The sequence below is a fragment of the Ciona intestinalis genome, chromosome 1, assembly GCF_000224145.3.
Source record: "Ciona intestinalis chromosome 1, KH, whole genome shotgun sequence".
Taxonomy (NCBI): Eukaryota; Metazoa; Chordata; class Ascidiacea; order Phlebobranchia; family Cionidae; genus Ciona; species Ciona intestinalis.
In genome coordinates this window covers 2,190,045-2,212,285 of record NC_020166.2, presented here as the reverse complement: position 1 = coordinate 2,212,285, position 22,241 = coordinate 2,190,045, and the positions used below count along the sequence as shown (strand labels likewise).

The window sequence follows — 22,241 nt, the reverse complement described above, 5'->3', positions numbered from 1 at the left end:
TAAACCCATATTAATTGTCTGGCACTCCAGCAAAAAATCATTGTGATTAAAGAAAAATTTCTTTATGATGGGTTTTCACTTATAATTTTCCTTCGTTTTTTAATGAAATTGTTATATTAATTAATGTAACAACGTAAGGGCGTGATTCGTCGCAAAATTTATATTAATGTTATCCTATTTTTGTAGGTAGCATGTTAGGATTTTAACATAGTTAAGACAGCTTTATGTTAGCTTGCTATGGCACTCACAGAACATTTATCGAGTGTGACCATCACTGTTGTGTCATTAACATGTTGTGTATCAACATTACTTCTGCTTATAGCAGGCTTGAAGTATTTGCAATGGAAAATCGGGAAATCAACCGTGAACTGCTGGTTCTGTAACACTGATACAGTTGTCCCATACCGCCTTAGGAATAGGTGGGTATGCGGGGCATGTAAACAGTACAATGGTTTCAATGCAAGTGGTGATTATAATGATAAAGTCCCTGCCATGCATGATGAAAGCTTAAACCCAACAAAAGTAGGAGCTTGCCGCTCTACAGATGCGTCAGCCACCATAGAACAACATGTAAAACTATGTTCGCGATGCACACGGAACCAACTTCTGAAGGTGAAGCAGTTAGCTCAATTTGAACCAATTATTGAAGAAAATTTTGAAGTGGAAGCTGCAGCGTTTAAAGTGAAACTAGACAAGTTGTATGCCTTGTGTAGGATCTGCCACTCTGCCACCGAGAGACATATACGAATGCAAGACACAATGATAAGAGGAAGCATGTTAAGTGTGCAACAAAGACTCAGTGCCAAATTAAGCAGCTTAACAGCAAATCGACCTTATTTAAAAACCACAAAAACTGCCCTGGAACAAAAAGTGCAGTCGCTCTCAGATATCCCGTTAATTTTTCTCACCTTTGCTGTGCTTGTACTATCTGTAACAGTAAGTTACTACTCCATTTGTGAATCACTCAAAGAAGTCCTAATGCTGCCTTTTGCAAGTTATTTTTATTCATTTGTGGGCAACAGTGACCCTGAGAAAGAAATGTTGCACATACTTCTTGTCTCAGGCTGGATCTGCAGTATGGCTGTACTGTCTTTGCAAAATCATAGGCAGCGAAGCAGTATATTTGCTTGTGGTTTATGGTTCACCTACTGTTTTTCAGCTTGGATATCCAAGCATGAATTCTACGAAAAGTACATCCCCTTCTTGGCCACCCTTCCCTTTAGTAAACCTGCCTTTGTTTTCAAATTACTTTCACCGTTTATTTCAGCCCTGCTACTTATTTTTTCAAGCTATTTGTCATTCAGCAGCTCACTGCCAAAAAATAAGAAAGCATCCAGTTTTAAGCACTCTTTCAGTGAATTTCAAAAGTCTCAAAAAGTAAAGAAAACGCCCTCTCCGAAAAATGCTCTAAACACGAGTATGTATTCCGACTGTAGTATGCCAAGTGATGATGAATCACCACAAGCTAAACGACATCACACACAGATGGAAGAATCGTTTAAGCGACCCAATGAAGTCGGCCTAAACGGAAGTCTTAATGCGCTCAATTTAAAAGAGGATGAGGATTTTTCTTCTTCCTTCACCCATTTCAAGCATCCTGCATCAGTACATGGAGGTAACACACTCCCATCTACTCTTCACACTCCTCCTCCATCCAGGTCCTCCAGTCTTCTATCTCTTACGTCCCATACTTCCGCTCCTGGACAGCAGATCCAGAACAACTTTAGCACAAATTCAATTTTCGCTAAACCAACCGGCGAAGTTCCTTTTCAACGCTACAAAACCAGCACCACTGTAACAGGTTGGACACATCGACAACAAAAACCAGGCTGGCAAAGTGGACAAAAATCTGTCGCTTCAATGCCTGCTATGAGTTGGCAACGCTCCTCTCAGCTGTTAACAAACACAGCTGGACCTTCAAGAAACAATCGATTTGGTAGCCGCCCGCTTATCAGTCCTGGAAAACTGCAATGGAAAAACGCAGGCCAGAAAAAGCGCTCCCACAACTGGCAAGAGGCCAACCCAAAAACTGAACCCTCTACACAAGACCTACAAAACAGCTGGGAGCAAAAATCTGATCCCGATGTTTCAATCCATGATAGCGTAAGTCAAGTCGGCGACCGCGGGCAGCCAGAAATCAGTGATGAAGAGGACTTCAGCTTCTGCCGGACACCCCGTCGTCGTCACCGAAACTCCCCAACTCCGATGGATTTGAGCTCTTCGTCTCCAAAGTCCACAATCTCTAACCTCACTTCGATCACAATGAGAAGCGTCCATGAGGTTGAGAATAGTCGATTTTGTCGCTGGTTACTCGCTGCTTGTCTTCTCATCAACCTCATCTTAGTAATCCTTCTGGTGTTGGAGGTTCGGGAGATGAGGGGAGGAGAAGAATGGAAGAAAAATTCAGCGAATCTATAGACTGTTACTTGGTGTTGTGCTAGTTTTGTACTGCTATTTTTCACTGCGTAATAGACCTGCTTTGAGAACAATCGCATCTGCCGTTAGTTTTCGTACTGAAGTGATTAGTTCTAGTGTAGTGTGAATGTTATGTTTTGGGATAAAATGGTAATGGTGTTTATTTTGCAACAAAAATCATGATTTTCTAAAGTTCTTATTTTTCATATACTCATTCTGTTGGTGCCGTATCTGCTTTGAACTTTCATTGGTTTAGAATGTTTCTTTGTTTTTCCAATATTGCTGAGACCCTGACCCTACCTGTTCAAGGAACTCTTTGTTTATGTCAGTGCCGCAAGAGAATTTAAATAGTCATCTGTTTTCTTGGTGTTTTGTAAAAATGTACTTGTTCATTTGCAGGCTTACACAACATCTGATACAAGTTACAGCGTATTTGAATCTGTATAGATTTGAATGTTAATATACAGACTGGTGTGTGCTATACTTATGTACATGTAGTAGTTCAGTGTAGTTCTACATGGAGTTAATTAGTGGTTGCTCTAAAGTAACTTCAGAAGAGGAATTTTACTGCAAAGCTGATGAATATTGGAAGAACATACCATCCACATTAAATGGAATGCTTGGTGGTTATGGCCACATATCTCAAATCGATATTCGTGGCTCTTACACATTTCTAAAGAGGTTCTTAGAGGTGTGTTTAACTTCGTGTTTCTAGTCTTGTTTCTATATGGTTGAAAATACCATTATACGTAATATTACTTTGCAGTTTAAACTGTATTTAGGCAGCCTATTCTACACAACTTTTTGCCGTTAAAAAGATAATTGCTTTAATTTCATTGCATTACAATCAATGGCGGATCTAGGCGGGGATTGTTTGGTGTTAGACACCTCTCTCAGAAAATTTATGCAAATTTCTTTGCGTAACGGTAAACAAAAAACGTCCTGGGTTAAAGTCTAATATACTATAGCATTATTCGTTCCAAGTATTGTATAGTTATGTTGAATTACATATATTTACATATTCTAGGGTCCAGGAGCTAGAGTGAAACCTAACCGCGCACTTGATTGTGGAGCTGGGATAGGCAGAGTTGCAAAGCATTTGCTGTTGCCAATTTTCAAGACTGTGGATCTTGCAGAACTGAATTCAAATTTTCTTGAGCAAGCACGTACATATTTGGGTGATGCATCTAGTAGGGTGGGGAACTACTACTGTTGTGGTCTACAGGACTTAAAACTAAAGGAAAAATCCTATGATCTTATTTGGGTACAATGGGTAACAGGTAAGTACTTTCTGTTTATAATGACTAGAAATTTTTTATTTACTATTCGCAACTTAATATTTCACATCAGTTACTAAATGTATCTGTTACAGCAAAAAACAAGTGACTTTAATCTAGTGTACAAGTATACACATCCTTAGGATACCTACTTTGATTTTATGTGCCACATATTCCTTATATGTACTGTACCAAATACATTTTATTTTGTAAACTAATGTCTTGTTTAAACGCATTTTCAGGTCATTTGACAGATGCTCATTTTGTAACATTTTTAAACGAATGTAAATCTGCCTTGCGCAAAGGAGGTCTCATTATCATTAAAGACAATGTTGCAATTCTGGAAGTTGAACTTGATTCTGATGATAGTAGTGTAACTAGAAACCCTGAAGAATTGCGACATATATATAACACTGCAAACATGAAAATACTTTTCGAGCAAAAACAAACTCATTTTCCACCAGAGTTGTATAATGTTTACATGACTGCATTGGAGAGTAAATAGCTTTGATTTTCTATCTCTGTTTCTATGGTTTTAATACAACACTTTAATAGACTTTGTATATGTTTTAACTGCAGGTCTCCAGAATTTATATGCGTTAAAAATGGGCTTAAAATGTTTGTGAAAAAAAAACAGTCAGTTTAACAGGAAGGTTCTATTACATATAGCTCATTACCTTTTTCTATTCTATGTGGTGAGGTCTTGTCAAGGACCTGTTATTTAGGCCAGATTTTGCCCTTAACCTCAGTCCAACACCTGGGAAGCTCATTAAATTTTTGATACGACCGGTTCCGCTCCACAGTTGAAGAAACTCCACCCCGGCAGCCCTCAAGTAAAAACTAAGTCTTCTGGCAGTCTTAGTCTGAATCTGTAACTTCTCATGCCATTGACTTCTGTCCTCAACTTTGCGACACAGCATCGAAGTCTAAACTCCAGGAGTCCTGACGTGATCTCACCCATGTAGAATATTGTTCACAGCACATTACATTTCTGACGCGGTAAGTTTATTATAAAGCAATCATGTGTTTTGCTAACTGATAAACTTCTGCAATTTTCTTGCAGAATTACTCAAGAAAACAATGACGCTCACTCACAGTTAAATAAAAAACAAAAAAGTCAGTGGGAAGCAACGAAAGGCAACACTCTGTAGTGACTTGTGGATAATTTTTACATAATTTACATTGCTTTAATGGCAAAAGTTATTGATGTAGATGTCATACTTGGCATGCTAAGCAAGTGACATGGTATGATAGGGGAACAGGATTTATTTTTGTAGTTGTTTTAAAATATTCTGAAACTAAAACAATGAATTTTTCACGGTGTTTCCAGATTTCCTTGCAGTGTTGCATAAAAAAAGATGTCACTACTTTAAATACAGAATATAGCAAACCTAAGAAAGCACTTAGAGAAACTAGCATGTGTTCTGTTTTAGCTTATTAATAAATAAAAGAAAATTTGTTTTTCTAACTGTCAGTCTGTAAATACTTTGCATCAGGCAACAAAAAAAGTTGTAAAACAATAAGCTTTTGAGCAGAGAGACAAAATTGTAATAAATTAGAGGAAGAAAAAGAAGACAGTTTTGGAGACAATTAATATTGCAGTGTTTAAGCATATGATGTTGAGTTCTTCAGGATTGCGTGCATCTTGGTATTCCTTCGTCTTCTGAATCAGAGGAGTCACCGGAGGAGAATTGAGCATCATCTTCTTCCGAGCTGATCTCTTCTCCTTCTCTTCGTTCCGTTCTCCTATTTTCCAATCATGAAAAAATGGTTAAAATACGAGACATTCAATTAGCAAACATACAGTCCTGGGCCTAGCACATTGGTTAGCGAATACCGCACCTGTCTATTCTGGCTGAAAAACGACAGTCGTTATAACGCGGGGGTTCATACACCATGTATGTTACTTAGCAGTACTTGGGGATATTTTCATTTTTTTCGGGATATTTTCAAATTTTTTTATGTGTAGCTGAAAGTTTGGACAATACATTAGTGGCCACTGGGTTGGATCAATTGCTGGAGCAAAAGATATTTGGTAATTCAAGTGTTATCTAACCTGCGACCACGTAATGTTCTCATAAGAAACCACATTAGATGGCCATCAATTGTAGATGACATTCCTTGTCTTTCTTGTTCACGGTCCCTTTTATTCGTCAGCATGCACTGGAATTACAAAATATTAAGTACTACTACTTATCAAAGTATGGATTCTTGGTTAAACTGCCATGCTTCTTAACCAGAGAATACCATGTTTAAAACTTGAAGCTGATTGGCAATTCTAGTAAAATCCATCACCTAAAAAGGTGTTAGGCTATCCAAAATCAGTAAGCATGAAGTCAAAACAAGAAACTAGTACATAACTTTTTAAATTACCCTATTTGGGTGTTGTACCCAGTATGTTGTATAACATGCCAGGACACCAGTTTTATAGGGTGTATTAGGATAAAAAAAGGACAACTCTCATTCAACTAACCTCTTTTAGACGACTCATTTCGTTTACTTCACCCATTCCGCTTGCAGTGGGCGCCCATATTTTCACTTCATGATCTAAACCACTGGTGGCAAGGATTGGAAAGCTTGGGTGAGGTTCTAACACGTTAACTACACCTCCATCATCACCTTCCATAAGCTGGACTACCTGTAACAGAGATATGAATGAATGAACTTTTAACTCGTGTGTGGCGGTCCTTATAACACGGGTGTGTTCTGTTTCATATATCTTGTGCCCGCTTGATTATTTTTAAAGGATTTTTCGTCTTTATGTATGGCTGATGATTTGGACAACCCATTAGTGACCACTGGGTTGGAGCAATTGCTCAGAGATATTATAAACCAAGATTTTATTAGGAAATGTGAAAGGTCGGAAAAACACTATGGGTTTTTATATATAATGAGCTTAAAGTAATAAAAAACTGAAATAACAATTGATTTTTAATAAGTTAAAATAATGCTGTTATTTTCCTCCTACCCTGGATGATCTTTTCTCCCAGAAAAAGATGTTCCCGCAGTCACTGCCTGAAACAACGAACTCCGATCGTGGGCCATAGAAGTTGACTCCTTTGACAGTTGCATTGTTTCTGTGGCCCTTATATCTAAAGTGGCAATTTCAAACTAGTTGCTTTTTACAAAACAATGTTGTGTATCAAATCAGTCATGGGACCTGAGATTTGGGCCAGTAATAGACCAGGTGTTGACGCCTGCCATTCCCGCAAAGTGAGGATAAACAATGATGATCATTGACCTAATTATCATGATCTTGATACCATAACATTAAAGGTTAATACAAGAACTTCTGTCACTTCAACTTTTGAAACAAGGGTGAAAAATATGACATCATATTTTTAGTTTTTTTTTAACAGCCCAGGTTTAATCATAAAACAGCTTACCTCTGCTGTTGGGTATTTATACAAGTAATACAAACATATTATATTGTGTTCGCTCCAATAATTATAAGTAACTGCATTTTTAGAATGCAACCTTTCATTTTGTTAAAAGGGTTAAAATACCGGATGCCTATTATTACCTTTTAATATAATCTGCTCCTGAAGAATGGGAGGTATCAAAGAGATAAATATCTTCATCATTATAACTGCATAGCAACTCACTTCCGCACCAGTTATACACAAGACAAGTGATGTTGGCTGCGGTTAAAATTTTACCACCTCAAAAAAAGGCGCTTTCGTATTTGCATAAAAACCCAACCAACCTTTTACGTTTGATGCATCTTCCAAATGATGCGGGCAGAAGAGCTTTACGGGCTCCGTGGATTCACCACTTGTTGGCAGCATCCTACGATCATATATCCTGGCTCGAGAGTCTCTTCCACTAACAGCAAACTCGTGAGGACGTCCTGGGTTGTTGTGGATTGAGTAGAGAGGGATTCGACGGTTTGCAACTTTGGTTGTGACCAGTTTTTCGGCGGGTCTGTCAAATTGAGTGTTGAAATATTAGAGCTACACTTTGTGGGTTACATGCGTAACTGGAAACTAGTTTAGAAAGAGTTTAAACTCATATTAAAAGCTATGAGGTAGCTGGCCAAATTTGCTGTTGTTTCTGTTCATTTTTCTTTAAATAACTTGATTTTCACTATCTTTTTCGAACAGATAAACAAAAACTATGTTATGTTATGCTTACAAATAATCCATCAAAAGGAAGTATTAATCCTCACTTATCTAAACGAAGATCAATTCCAAACACAACTCCATCTTCCCCACAAGATAAGAGGGTGGATCTGGATGCAACATCCAATGATAACTTATGAGCTGATCCCCGATGCTGAGCAACTTTCTTTGTTCCTCTGCAACTTCCAGTGGAAGATATATCAGCAACTCTTACCTGGATATAAAGTTTATTAATATGGCATTATAGTGAGATTAGGTGTAGTTTATGCCAGCTTTCGTCTGAATCTTAGGTCCCATGGCATATTTTACTATAAGACCTCAGTACAGAAAATAATACAGATGTGTGATGCGTTATGACCGTTTTTATTGTGCCTTGGCAAATATTTAGTTCAAGTCATTAAACTAACCACAAAGAGCAATAAGTGTTTAAGTATTTGTATTACAGCGAGTTAATACAACAGTTATAAGACTAAGTGCCTAGATTAAAAATAATTAACCGATAGCCTCCATTCTTTTGGTTTGGTTTATCAACATAGAAAAGATTATAGGTGTTTAGATATCGTGCCAACAAAACCAGACAGAGTCATTAACATTTGCCGTTTCTATGTTTTAAACCACTTCAACACATTAATCTACCTGGCCATCCCTGGCAGAACTAACAACAGATGAATCTCCGCAGTTTGGAAGAAATTTTGCTTGAAATACATTACTTCTGTGTCCGGAGTCATAAGAAATAACAGGATCTGCGAATTTGTCCTTCCAGTCCCATAACATTACATGAAGATCATCACTACCCGATGCCAACAATGTACCAGACTGGTTAAAGTTAAGAGCGTTCACACAACCTTAAAATTGTTATACTACATTATTAACTAAACAATTCCCATGAATCTGACCCTGATCCTGATCTGGCACTCATAGAGTTAAATGATTTTTGTGTAAAGGAATACAGTAAGGATCTGGTGCAACGAAAACAAAACAGACAAAAATTAAGTGCAACAAATTGTTTAATGGAAGTATTTATATATATTGTCTGAATGGCATTTAGTGTTTTGTTCAAAGAGGTTTTTGAAAAATATTAAACATTAGACTTACCGTCATGTTTCTCCAATTTCCATTGTAATTCAAGACGTTTGGTCATTGCTAGGGAACCACATACCTACAATAACATGCTTTTATGCTACATATGCAATGGTATTGTTATAAATATGTAAAGCTATTCCAAACAACGTACTTACTTTCTTGTATGTTTAGACATTTACTTATAATGCTGTTACCGTGGTGTTTGCATTATATACATACTATCATTTAATTATGACCTATATGTTATCTAATTCTAAAAAAATTAATGTCGCTTTTATGTGCTGATTAGTTTAGTGTTTACTATAAGACACCAAATTAGAACCACACTTGTGGTCACTAATAGGTTGTTTGAAAATTGTAAGCCATACAGCAAAAAATGCTAAACACACCCACAAAGTCACATACATGCTAACTCGTAAGCTGGACAAGGTGTATGAAACATAACACCCACATTATAATGACTGTTGTTTTCCGGCCGTGTGTGGGTAAAGGAAGTTACACAGTAAATGTTTAGGCGTACTACCAAAAATCTAAATATCAACCAAATTCCACCTTTGAGGTCCAGTATCTTCTACATGCAAGTGTCTGTCGCTCTCGAAGACTACACACTGAATTCCACTGTGGAAATGGAAGATCACTGATGTCCTTACCAAGCCATGCTTCTTCTTCTTCCACTTTTTCTTTCGCTCCATCAGATGAAATGGGGACAGTGTCTGACTCTGAACTCAGTGAAAAACTTGACGTTTCTGAGCTAGGTCCTACATCATCTAGAAATGGATGAAATTTTAACAGCTTGTAGGAAGAATTGTTAACATAGGCGTAAAGTAGAAGTGTCTTAGGGGAGTGATCACATTTTACAATACCTTCATCAGAAGTAAGATCACTGTAATTCCGTATACCAGATTTTCTTGTACCACTGCTTTCACATGGTTCATTTGCGTCTTTAAACTCGTTGCTTTCTGTTAAAATTATTCGATTATATTTATAGAAAATCATTTAGATTTATATATATATTTATTTATGAGTTTTATTTTTTATAGAGAAACTATAGTACGTTAAAAAGTATTGACCAATTTTTGTTTGCATGCATTATTTTCGATAACAAAAATGACAGAATTAAAGAGAAATATAAATACAAAAAAAAACAAGATAAACCATCTGAGCTTGCATCTGATGTCTTTATTTTTTTCGCATCAGTTGGAACAGACATTTTATTTTCTTCCACATTTTTTGAACCATTTTCGTCACTATTGTCTGACACATCTGACCCCCTTTTTAACCTATGAGAAACACCAGTTCGCTTCTCTGATGGAGAGGCATCGTCTATTTTACATTTTTCCAAAGCATGCCCTTCGGAGACGTCTTCTTCAATGTCTTTATTAAGAGCTTCTTTATTTTTCTGTTCTTCCTTTGGGCATATGTCTGCTGCAGGGGTTTGCTTTGCATCACCACTATACAAAAAAAGAATATTTTATGATAATGTTAATGATTTATGTTATAGGTTGCAAAATAAATTGAAATGGGGTAAAATTAACGTCTACAAGACCGAAATGTTTTTTTTTGTCTTATCATAATAATTTTGCTATAATGAATAATTACATATCAATATGGACAGATCGAACATACCTACAGTGGTTGGAACTATCAGGGTCTTTAGCAATAATGTTTGTTTTATCTACTATATCACCAGCAAGGCCAGTGTTCGCCTTGGACTTTTTATTCGAACTTTTAACAGAATCAGAAAATGTCTGATCTTCTGTGTAATCGGATGTGGAAGTAACATTTTCATCCGGTATTAAAAAGTTTGGTGATGAAGAAGCGGCACCAGTGCTTGATGTTAAGAAGCCAGAATCGTCCATATCGACTTCCGGTGTTTTAGGAGTTTCGTGTTTAGAGCTGTCATCACTCATAGTGAAGTTAGTATGTAGTTATTTTGTAATGAAGTGTCCTTGTACTTAGACTTTTTTGATTGTGCATTTGGTGTACACCATGGTATATGAAGCGCACATTAGCCACATGTATATAACGTATATAAACCTATACAGTATAGTATTGCTTTGTAATCTGTAAGAAATAACTAAAATTGCTATTCTTTCTTTCTGGTGAAAATATATATATCGTGAAACGTGAGTTTGCACTATTTTGATCCACAAGGGAAAAACAAACTTTGCGGGTGAAAAGTGGTAAAGGCAACACTGCCATTCGCTTATCTGCTGCAACTTCACCTGCTTTTATTCGCTTGCAACGAAATGATAATGCAGATAAACTATTCTGGTGATATTTTTTCTTGAATGTACAAGTACATTAATGCTTTATGTTAACATTTTGACGTTTGGTTTCAAAGTATGTTCTGTCACAAGTTAAATGCCGAATGATAACTCGCAGTGTTGCCGCAACTTAAGGGGAAAGTAGAGAGTTGGAAATTAGCAATGCTTAAAAAACGAGTTTGATTTAACTTTACCAACAAATCCTGAAAAATAATTTTTATTATGCAATCTAATAGAAGCCAAAATTCCGAGCAAACATAACAGCGGGGATGTAGCTTGGGAACTTCGTCTTGTTGCATCTAGCTTGTCGTGTTGCGCACGCGAAGAACACGCACGTCGCATATTCGAAAATTTCTGCAGAAATAATGTCCATGCCAGATAAATAACATATGTTTTGTCACAAAACGGTAATATATATTCACTCTTCGCTTGTTTGTAATTGCAAAATGAAACACAATGTATGTCTATTGTATTTTCGTGGTTGCCATTAAACGAAATGTCTTAAACGCCGTTTCGCTTTCGGTACTATAGTTAGGAATATACTGACTGACGTTATAGATTAAAAAATGTTTAGTGGTAGGAAGGAGTGTTAATGTTTTTATTTAATTAATTTCATCTTTCTTTCGTAATGTGTTAGATGAGTATACTTAACGACATTTTGTAACTGTTACTGTGTTACAAGCTGTAAAGCAAGGAAAATTACAATGGCAAAGCCACTCAAACCAGAAACCGTGCTCAAGAAGCTAAAAAGTGTGTCCAACACTCAAGATAGCATTCCAATGTTATCACTTTGGATTATTCACCATAAAGCACATCACAAACTGATTGTTGATCATTGGCTTAAGGTTCTGAAGAACTGTAAGTATAGTGAGATTCTTATCACTTGGCTGCTTTAAGATTGCGTTTTATGCTGAATAATACTAGTTTAACTTTGTGTTCCGTATGGTACGATAACATGCAAATACTTAAAAAACATTACTTAGTAATATAATTAGAGCTTCATTTTATAATTCATCTCTGGATAGGGCATTGGCTGACCTACGTTATTGTGGTATGTTGTAATATATTGTTTATTTTTATGTTGCAGCCAAAGCATCTCACAGACTGACTTTATTATATCTTTGCAATGATGTCATACAAAACTGCCGAAGAAAAAATGCAGCAATTTATAAAGAAACTTTTACGGATACTTTACCTGAAGCGGTGGCACATTTAAGGTTGTTTTACATATTAAACATATATACCTAATGAACATCTATTAAACAGTGTTCAAACGACTAAATCAAGTGTTTAAGTATAATTCAGTATAATTTTAGTATAAGTAAATTATATTGAAATAAACCTACTCTTTAGAATTGGTTGGATAAATATTTTTTGCTCCTAACTGTAATGTAGTGCTTTCTAAATCTTCCAAATATTTGAGCACAAACTAAGCATACATAAAGCAACTTTAACAATATCAGTCAAGTGGCTTTATGTTCAACTATTCGGACATAAAACTAAATCAAATGGCAATAAATAAATATTCAGGAAGTATTGCTCGTTTTGTAATGATTACTATGCCATTTTCCACAGAGACCAATCCATAAGATCAAATGTACAGAGAGTTATGAAAATTTGGTCAAAACGGGGAGTATTTGACAGCGAATATACTGATCAACTTTTGGCTGCCTTGCTTGCGAACAGGGCTCCTGAAAAATTAAGAAATAAACTGCTTGTTGAATATAAGGTAACCGTAACACACCAAGACCCCATATATATATATGTATGTGTAATATAAGCTGCCTATATAATAAGCATATTTATTGTGTCTTAGTTTTCATTATTTTATTTAATTTTAGGAATTTTTTACATTAATGTTGCACATTGAATAATTCTTTTTTATGAGTGACAGGTCAAGTTAAAACATTTACAATAAATACCAAAGTTGTATCGTACTCATAATTTTGCTTATATTAAGGTTAATTTCCTATTCGGTATTGGTAATGTAGCACTTCCTTTAACAGTGTAGTTTACAGCCCTAGTTTTTCATACATTATGCCATGGACCACTTATTGATCCAAAAGTAACAAATTATTAAATTAATAGAATTGTAACTTATATACACTGTATTATTCATCACATTAATAATATTTATCTGTTTTATACTGCATTTTTAAATAAAATATCTTTGCACAAGTATAAATAGTAAATAAATACATATATATATATAACATAAAGGACACCTAAATTTGACGTAACTTTTTTGTACCTATTTTTATGGAAGGCTTGGCAATCTTTATGTCAAGTATCAGGAAACAAAATAATTGGTTAAAAATCACCCTCGAAACTCATATTGAGTCACATACGTCATATACAATACATATATCTAGATTAAATTAACACTTGTTTTCTAGACTTCTGACCTGATATCCGAGATCACTCAGTTTAAAGAGTTAGAAGATAAAATTGAAGTTGATGAGAAAAGATTGAGAGCCATTAGGGTTGATGTATCAAGTACTGAAGCAATCAAAAAGTTAAAAGGTTTGTAAAAACCTCTATTATTTATTATTTTACTTGCTACCAGGCATATTCAATTGTGAATAATCTTATAGCAGCTTACCTGGTATAAAAACGTGTTGCTTTTCAAACAATCCGTCTGCCATGCAGTAAAATTGAAGTAAAAAGAATGCAGTAAAAAAAAAATTACAACAACACATATGATTTCATAAAGACAGCAGCAAATTTCTCAATGATGTTTCAATTGTTTGCCTTTGAGTTACATACTTTTGTCGTAATTACATTTTGGGTTGATGGTAATGATTTTTAAAGGTCCATCGGTCCACAAAATTGGTTTGAAATTTTACGGGTCTGTAAGCCATGACCCATGGTTTGAGATAACTTTAGAACCATTGCTTTATATTGCAAATTTCAAACAGATAAGGTTGGTGGGGAAAAATTTTCTCGCGAGTTTGAAGAATCTGCTGTTCAACTAGAGGAGTTTCTGGGGCAGTTTGAGAAATACGTGGAACAGAGGAAACAGTTACTGGAGGTTTTGGAAAAAGGGACTGTGTATTACCATGCTCAGTATCATGAAGCTAAAATAGTTGTCAATGTGAGTATAATTTTAGCTTGTTCGTTATATTAGTAAGTTAGGAAGAAATTTTTAACTGTAACATGAAATACTATGGCAAGAGGCCAAGAGCTGTCAATTTTCTGTCTAGGTCTGTAGGACCTTTGTCATTTCCTAAATGAGATATTTTAGAGTAGAAATTAGAACTGAACCTTTGCTTTTAAACAGGCATACAAAAATTTTGAGGGTCGAGTTAATAAAATGAAGAGGGGTTTGGATAAACTGAAGAGCAAATTTCCATCTCCTGTTCACTCCCCATCTGTGGATGCTCCATCTCCCGTAAATACTCCTTTGGATGTGGATGACAATCAGGAGGACATGGAGATGTCAGATGAAGACAAGGAGCTTGGAAAGTAAGTCTTAAAGATAATTTGTTGTGTGCAGTTTGTTGAGTATTTCATACATGGGGGAGGACAGGAGATTCTTGTCAATGACCTGGGATTTATTCCAGATTTGGCCCATTACCCAAATACCTGGTCTGCTACTGCTGTTTTACCAGTGTGACCCAAAGTGCATGGGGTGTATAATACTACCTTGTTTGCATAACCACCCATGGTATGTGTTTTATAACGCATGTGTTTTATAACGGTATGTGTTTTATAACTTGAATGGGTAAAAAAGCTTTTGCCTATAATATTCATATTCCAATATTGTTTTTCATATTAATTTTATGATTTTAGTAAACCATCAAAGATAGTAGCATCTGGGAAATCTTTTCGAAGCAAAACAGTCGCAGAGAAGAAACCAGATGAAGAGAATGTGGTGTGTTTGTGTGGATGGTTTCCTTGTATTGTTTTTATTAACTATTGCTGCCAGTATTTCAGTAATGTTATGCTATTTTCCAAAGCATGAAAAAGAAATGGGTTCCTTTTGTACACTTACCAGTTACCAATTCTCTTATGGGCGGTTTGCTTTCCCTTTGGCAAAATGCATTTTTGACAGTTTTTACCTAAAACAATTATTCAGTTCCTCAGTAACATTTTTATACCTTTTTTGCTAACTTTTCTGTATTTTATTTAACCAATTTACCCCATTTTTTGGATTTTGAATTAGTCATGATTTGTTTTTTTTTTCTAACCAGTTGAAGCTGATTACAAGCAATATCAACGTGTTAAAGAACCAAAATGAAAGTGCAGCTGAATCTTTAAAACGTGTGGTATCTGGGTTGGTGAATCGACCCGGCATGAGAGGACTTGCTAACAGCATGGGGGTAGGTTTTTTATTTATATTCCCATCATCGCATGTTTTACAAAGCATTGATTAAGCCAAAGTTTTTACATTTGTTTTGTTTAAGCCACAATGCTAAAGGTACTGCCTTAAATATGGCCCATTGGCATCACTCAGTAATTAAGCGCTGGCAACTGAACCAAAATACCATCGACAACATATGTTTCCTTAGCGACTGTCATTTCTAACAAAACACCGTTGTTATAATTACTGTCGTTTTCTGGCCATGCGACGATAAAGCAATTTGCATTCATTTATTCATTCATAAAATCAATTTTCTTCCAGGAAAAAGACACTTCTCGTTCTCTGACAATCACAAGGTCTAATGATCTTCAATCTGGCAGGTTTAACAGTTTACTTACGTATAATGTATTATCACGGTTTACTATTACATCAATTAATCCACTTTGTGTACACCTGTGTCCTGTATATGAACAGACCAATTGTTTTTCACAAACCTTAAAACACTGAGATTTCTATCACACTAAAATTTTTGTTTATTTGTTTTAATTGAATTCAAGCAATCTTCTTCATATGTTTCAGCCTTGATGACTCTATGAAGATTTCGACTCCCGGGAGCGCCTCTCCCCCGTCTCCAACTGGATCCCCGGATCTCAACATCTCTTCTCCTCCTCGTCACCAGAGCCTCGACTCCCGCCTCGCCGATCTTTTTAGCTCCGGAGCAGCAGGAGCAGTGATGAAGGACAGTGCTGAGAGTGACACCGAATCGGATGTTGTGGGTCCTCCAGAGTCTTTAGAAACAAAGTTAAAGAGCTTGGCTGCTGGACTTCCAGGCCTTGGAGGTTTAAATGAGATCAAAGTTACAAATTCTGATGATCTTCCTGCTCCACCGATGAATTTCTACTCCTCCAACCAAGTGTCATCTGCAGACACAATCACAACATCAGTAAAGAGCACCGAAAATTCTGTGAAACCAACATCCAGTGTTTCAATCAATCAAAGCATCCCTGTTATCCGCTCCTTCTCTCGGATCGATACGGAAGGAGGTTCCTCCACTCCTACAATGGATGAGAATCCCCCCTTCATCCACTCCTCTTCTATTGATAACAAATTGAAAAACTCCCAAAGCTTTCTCTCCCCACCTGGATTTCTATCCGCACCAAACAATCCATTCAATTTCCTCTCCAATGTGTTGGGTTCATCCACAAAGCAAGAAGCAACCCCAGAAGCTCCACCTGCCGACCAAAAAGACCCCAACGACCGAAATCTAGACAAACAACCATATGAGCATACGAGTACTTCAAATATTCCTAGTTTCACAACAGAGTGGGATAAAAGACAAGCTGCTCGTGGCTCTTCCTCACAAGGCTCCTCATCAACATCAAAATGGGAGAACTTTACGGTCAGCGTGAGCACATCAAGCTCCACTTCCCCAATCCCCCCTCCACCAGCTCCTTGGGACTTTCCTCTCCTCTCTAGTGTGATGAGGAACGAGGAGCCTCAGATGAAGAAGACAAAATGGGATGATGCAGGCAACTACAGGTGACATATGATACACTAACCTTTTGTATTGAAGTTATATCACATTTTAGTATGGTTTGAAACTTTTTTAGTTTGAAACTTTTTTGGTCATACTTTTTTTATAAAGGTGTTCTGTTTCATTCACCTCATGCTCGTTTACAATGCAAAATATATAATTTACTTTCTGTTAAATGTCGTGCCCAAAGACATATGTCCACAATGGTACTAGCATTAAGCCAGAAACCCATAACCTGTGGGTTAACCTGTTTGCCATGACACAAACTTTAGTTGGTTCACTGTAGAAATAAATATTGTTTACTGTTTTCAGGGATGACCCGAGTGAGTCGGCAAACATGGAAGCAGCATTCACTGCTACAGCATCTGCAACTTCAAATCGCCGTAACAGTAATCTTATAACTTTGTCCACCCAAGACAGCGAACCGATACCCACGACTGCTTCTGCTCCGTCTGCAACTGAAACTCCTTCCAAAAATCGATTTAATCCTATTTCGCATAAGGACTCTGATGATAAAAACAGCTGGCATTCGGAAACATTAAAGAGAAAACCACAATCGAGCTACAATGAATATTCGGATTCAAATCCCACACACCAGTTCCAGAATTTTGCCCCTACGCCAGAATTGCCCAAACACCAGTCCCAGAATGGAAGTCAGTACAAAAACCAACAAGAGTCATATCATGAACATCATGAGCCAGCAGAAGAGTACAGACCTTCAAGCTCTTCTCACCATTATGGTAAAGAGCAGGAACGGTCATTTTCGCACAGCCATGACAGAATCCACAGAGAAAAAGATCGTCCAACTTCAGGACCCAGATTTTTATCTCGAGGTCATGGCACTTCACAAATCCAACGCGGTCCAAGACCAAGTTTCCAATCAGCACGACCACGTGCTCCGGTACCATTATACGATGATCATTATGAAGAACAACTGTTGCAGCTTGAGCTTGAGATGCTGGAGGAAGACCAACGTATCGACGCAGCAGTGCAACGCGAATTGAGCATGAGGGGCCCAAGTTATGGCAGCAGGCAACCAAGACCATGGCAGCGGGCTCCAGTACCGCAGAGGGAGCACCAACAACGTCCACGTATGATTCGTGGTGGAATGCCTCCAAGACCACTGCGTGGAATGGCCAGGCCAAGAATGTGGTATTGATTGGTGATCATGGTAAGAACCCTAGAGCAAGAGAATGGGTGTAGTCTTCAGTTTGGTCTACGAATTTTTTTATGTGGTATATATGTCCGCTGCTATGGTGTGAGTTTTAAACACCAGTTATTTTAGATTAACCAAAATGCTTGTGTTTTGAACATTTTTAAGTAGATTTTGTCAAGAATTCTCAGTAGAAGTACGTCAAGAGTCGATTGACAGAAAGTTGCAAGAGACCCCTTTTCAAAATTAGTGGATAAAAATGCCTGCTGCTACTATTATCTATTGTAAATACTAATTCTGTTCGTTACGTGTTCTTAGCGTTCTTTTTCATTCGCGCAAAGGTTTTGTACATAACCAAAAAATATCTGGAACAGAATGTCTGTTAAAACTGATCAGATTTTAAAGCTATAAAAAGACTATTTAAAACAAAATTCGAGTTGCAAGGTCTCCATATATTCTGGAACACTCTTCTTCAGTCTTCTCACATAGTTTCTGCTTTAGAAAATATAGCTGGTATCTTTTCCCTGATGGTTACTTAGTAGTATTAGCCGTAATGTTTCTCTGCGATGAATCCTGATTGGAATTGCACTGACTTCTGCATTTGTCAGCACTTCTGTGGACAACAGAAGGGGCCACATATATTTTCTTTGCGACCAAATAGATGCCACAATCTCTTTACTTGGCAAATTCAACAGCAAATATTGCACAATCGTCAATAGATTGAAGACAGGCGGAGGCTTGTTTACATTTAAACAGACTTTAACACCCCGCTTAAGATTTGTTATAATTTAAGTTGTAACAGAGTTTAAAGCGTACGGAAATACGCTTTACGATGCACGATTTACGGTTGCTGGGAAATGTACTTTTTATTAGTCTTCCTTATTTGCAAAATGATGCAATGTATACCTGCCGTGTTGAAAGGTGTTATATTACGAAGAAATTAAAACCAATTTCTTTGCGTATCATAAACGTGGGGAAAGGTCAAACAAATACGCTTCAGATGATGAAATATTTTATCAGATGTCGCTGCTCGCGTATATATGTGAAATCATGCGTACAAAACGTAACGTAATTTTGCCTGCGAGGCAAGAGGGGGTGGAAAGCAGTTATGTAGCGGGCAGCAATGTACTGAGTTTTAAAGTATTATAATGGATATGTACTGTTGTGTCGTTAGTGTGTATGTACTATAGTATGTATATTGAAAATCTAAAGACAATTTGCGAAGTACGCAATGTGTAAGAGATAAAATGATGAATTTGAAGCAAAAAATAGCTTTATGAAAATAAACGTGCTAAAATAAGAAACGTTATTATAGAAGAAATACTTTCAGCCAAGCACGAATGTCAATCAACACAGCTTATGATTGTGAGATACAAATAGTTCAAATAAAGATACCAATCCCATATCACAGTATGATTTGAATTGCATCTACAGATTTGTATTGCATCAAGATTTGTATTGCATCTGCAGTACATATGATATATAATATATGTACATCCTAATTTACCAATCATATGATGCAATATGTGCTTCATTTTTGGCTGTTCCATATTACACCACTTACAATTAAAATGACACCTTACATCTTTTCATTTTGGAAAATGACTGTTATGCCAGTCTGCAGAGTATGGCAGGTGCACGCGTGATTTTGTTTACAAACTTATGGTGGTGATGCATGCCAAAATTTGTTCAACGCACACCGATTAATAAAAAAGAATACTTATTTAACTAAATAAGTTTTCAAAACGTCGCTTAAAATGTACACGCTTGGCAGACTGGTACCGCTGTACTTACAAGCCAGAAAATCAGCATTGGTGTATATAGCCAATTTCGAAAACTAAGTTTTATGTTAATTTGAATGGTTAACAATATTTGTGCCAACAAAGTCCGGCAATTATTTCTGGTCCATTGTTTTGGTTTGAATTAATGTCATATTCTGTATTTCTAATGGTTGTCTTGACTTTTTTTAAAGGTAGATTAGAATAGCTGATTAAGTCTTCGGTGGGCCAGACACTAATGCATGCTATCTAAGTATTTGTACAGAGCTGTTGTTGGATATACAAGAAAAAACATCCAAAGGGTGTGTGGCCATATTTCTTATATCTTGATGTTTTTGCAGCATGAATTCTGACTTTGTTAATACTTTAGTCCTAAATGTTGAAAATTTAGAGAAATTAGACCAACATTTTAGAAGCACCAGTTACTGCTGTGGCTTTTTACCAACAGAAGTTGATAGCTCCTTGTTTTCTAAACTGAAAGGATCTCGCATTAAGCTTGACACCCTCCCAAACCTACATAGGTGGTGGAATCACATTTATAATCTGTCACAGAATAAATCCACACAATTTCCAAAGGTGTTATATTGTTAATACCTGTAGCTTACTTACTGATTTATATAACTCTATGACAATTTTTCAACCAGGTTTTTGTATGTTTAAATGTCTGTTGATTGCATTATGTACCTTGAATCTTAGCACTGTAAAAATTAATTCAAATCAAAAACTGGAAAAACTGTTTCAAATGAAGTAAAATCAAATTTAATTCAAATGAGTATAAATGTATAGGCTTATGGACTCGCACATAATTATTCTATAATTGCAAGTTATAGTAAAAAAAGATTAATAGAACACTTGTAAATAATCTGAGATTATATAATTATATATCTTACCATTTTGCAACTGGAAAATAAACTGCTTTCTTTTTATTACAGTTATCAACTATAAGTTCATCTGCAAACAAAATGGAAGAATCAAACAAAGATAACTCCCCACAGAAGAAGAAAGTAGAAAAGAAAGCAAAGCAACAGAAAGGTAACAAAGGTTGGTACCATATTTAGTTGTTTTAATTATTTTTTTCCGCACAACAGAATTGGGAAATGTCAGGGTAACAAAATGAGAAAACCACATGTATGAACACATTAGAATATTCAGGTCATTGGATGTATATTCTATATATAATATAGTTGATTAGTTATTTAGATTTTTTGTGTGGCAAAAATGCAAAAGTACAACCTGCCAACAGCCATAGGACCACAGGTATTGGCAACTTAGTGTCTGCACACATGAGGTTATTTAGGACACCAAAACATTTTAAACATAAACTGGCAAACTGTTTCACATTTGTGCCTTTTTGTTTCTTTCAACCAGTTACGTGCTCTACAAATATGGACACAGTTTTGGTATACCTAAACCGACAAAATGAATTCTTGTTTAGGTTCTGGTGATGGTTCAGGTGGTGGTATCAAAGAAATGAATCCATGGCCTTCTTACATTACCGAGAGACTTGAGCTGTATGATCAATTAAAAGAGGAAGCAGCTGCAACACTTAAAGGTTTGAGTATGATAATTATATTCACAAATTATCAGTTAGTTTTATGGGTTAATTAAAACATCAGGCTGCAAGTTTAAGTCCACTTAAATAATGACTAATATAAATATCAACTACCCTTAATTTTAACTTTCTTTACTAATAAGCTTGGACTGCCCACAGCCAGGTGTAGTATAGCTGTCGGGAAATGATTTTCCCCAAAAATCTTACCAATTTCTAAAGTCCAAGCAGGAGGGATAGGCTTTACACTTACTGTTACTGTCATTAGTATATGATATAAAAGACTAACATACATCATACATGCTATAACGGGCTGAGTTGCCCCTATAAAGGTAAAAATACAGTTTAATACAATGTATGTATATATTTTCAATTTCGATTATTATTTTAGAAAAACAAGAAAACTGTTCAGTGCCTATTCAAGTTACATTACCTGATGGTAAAGTAGTGGAAGGACAATCCTGGCACACAACTCCATACTCGGTGGCACAAGGAATCAGGTGTGTTTATTTAGTAATGTACCATGTTGTTAATTTTATTGTTGAATTTGCCACACTATGCACACAATTAAAAGTAGGGACTTTTCTGTTATTAAAATAATCAGTAGCAGGTTCATTGTGAGCAGAATACCTTATAAACTATTTAGAATAGCGAATAGACACAGTACAACTACAATCAATATGTTTTCAATGTGAGACACATTTATTCCTATAACTTTTTGCTAAACTTTTAAACACATTTAACTGTAACCTCTGTTTAAC

General features: G+C 36.2%; 5 protein-coding genes across 10 annotated transcripts in view; 4 read left to right on the top strand and 1 right to left on the bottom strand.

Annotated features, from left to right (window-relative positions):
* Positions 1-195: 195 nt before the first annotated feature.
* Positions 196-2,813, top strand: LOC104266800. Its single transcript, XM_009863872.3, has one exon. The coding sequence runs from the start codon at positions 238-240 to the stop codon at positions 2,416-2,418; it is 2,181 nt and encodes a 726-aa protein (XP_009862174.1). The 5' UTR covers positions 196-237; the 3' UTR covers positions 2,419-2,813.
* Positions 2,814-2,818: 5 nt separating this feature from the next.
* On the top strand, positions 2,819-4,301 carry LOC100185139 (N-terminal Xaa-Pro-Lys N-methyltransferase 1-like). The gene is made up of 3 exons (XM_002127099.5): positions 2,819-3,106; positions 3,443-3,695; positions 3,935-4,301. Exons 1-3 carry the CDS (start codon positions 2,933-2,935, stop codon positions 4,195-4,197), a joined length of 690 nt encoding a protein of 229 aa, XP_002127135.1. The 5' UTR covers positions 2,819-2,932; the 3' UTR covers positions 4,198-4,301.
* Positions 4,302-4,675: 374 nt separating this feature from the next.
* On the bottom strand, positions 4,676-10,977 carry LOC100182770 (DDB1- and CUL4-associated factor 8-like). 2 transcript variants are annotated; one of them, XM_018812908.2, is made up of 13 exons: positions 10,523-10,977; positions 10,052-10,347; positions 9,760-9,855; positions 9,449-9,663; positions 8,909-8,972; positions 8,450-8,658; positions 7,861-8,027; positions 7,399-7,616; positions 7,216-7,354; positions 6,661-6,784; positions 6,166-6,330; positions 5,749-5,855; positions 4,676-5,438 (listed from the first exon to the last, which is right to left on the bottom strand). In XM_018812908.2, exons 1-13 carry the CDS (start codon positions 10,804-10,806, stop codon positions 5,321-5,323), a joined length of 2,202 nt encoding a protein of 733 aa, XP_018668453.1. In that variant the 5' UTR covers positions 10,807-10,977; the 3' UTR covers positions 4,676-5,320. The 2 variants fall into 2 exon arrangements, with proteins under 2 accessions (XP_018668453.1, XP_002127343.1); XM_002127307.5 differs by having other exon boundaries at positions 7,216-7,333.
* LOC100178865 (regulation of nuclear pre-mRNA domain-containing protein 2-like) lies at positions 10,956-18,584 on the top strand. Of its 2 annotated transcripts, XM_009863981.3 has the most exons (12): positions 10,956-11,659; positions 11,819-12,021; positions 12,251-12,380; positions 12,739-12,892; positions 13,560-13,686; positions 14,082-14,257; positions 14,444-14,628; positions 14,956-15,037; positions 15,357-15,485; positions 15,788-15,846; positions 16,046-17,005; positions 17,313-18,561. In XM_009863981.3, exons 2-12 carry the CDS (start codon positions 11,868-11,870, stop codon positions 18,157-18,159), a joined length of 3,003 nt encoding a protein of 1,000 aa, XP_009862283.1. In that variant the 5' UTR covers positions 10,956-11,659; positions 11,819-11,867; the 3' UTR covers positions 18,160-18,561. The 2 variants fall into 2 exon arrangements, with proteins under 2 accessions (XP_009862283.1, XP_026692998.1); XM_026837197.1 differs by lacking the exon at positions 10,956-11,659 and having other exon boundaries at positions 11,773-12,021; positions 17,313-18,584.
* Positions 18,585-20,103: 1,519 nt separating this feature from the next.
* Positions 20,104-22,241, top strand: part of LOC100178842 (threonine--tRNA ligase, cytoplasmic) — a 10,333-nt gene continuing 8,195 nt past the window's right edge. The window contains exons 1-4 of one of the 4 annotated variants that reach the window (XM_009863870.3): positions 20,104-20,233; positions 20,864-20,963; positions 21,367-21,483; positions 21,872-21,980. In XM_009863870.3, the coding sequence (XP_009862172.1) occupies positions 20,174-20,233; positions 20,864-20,963; positions 21,367-21,483; positions 21,872-21,980 (386 nt within the window). In that variant the 5' untranslated portion in view covers positions 20,104-20,173. The other 3 variants (XM_009863869.2, XM_009863867.3, XM_009863866.3) reach the window with 3 other exon arrangements.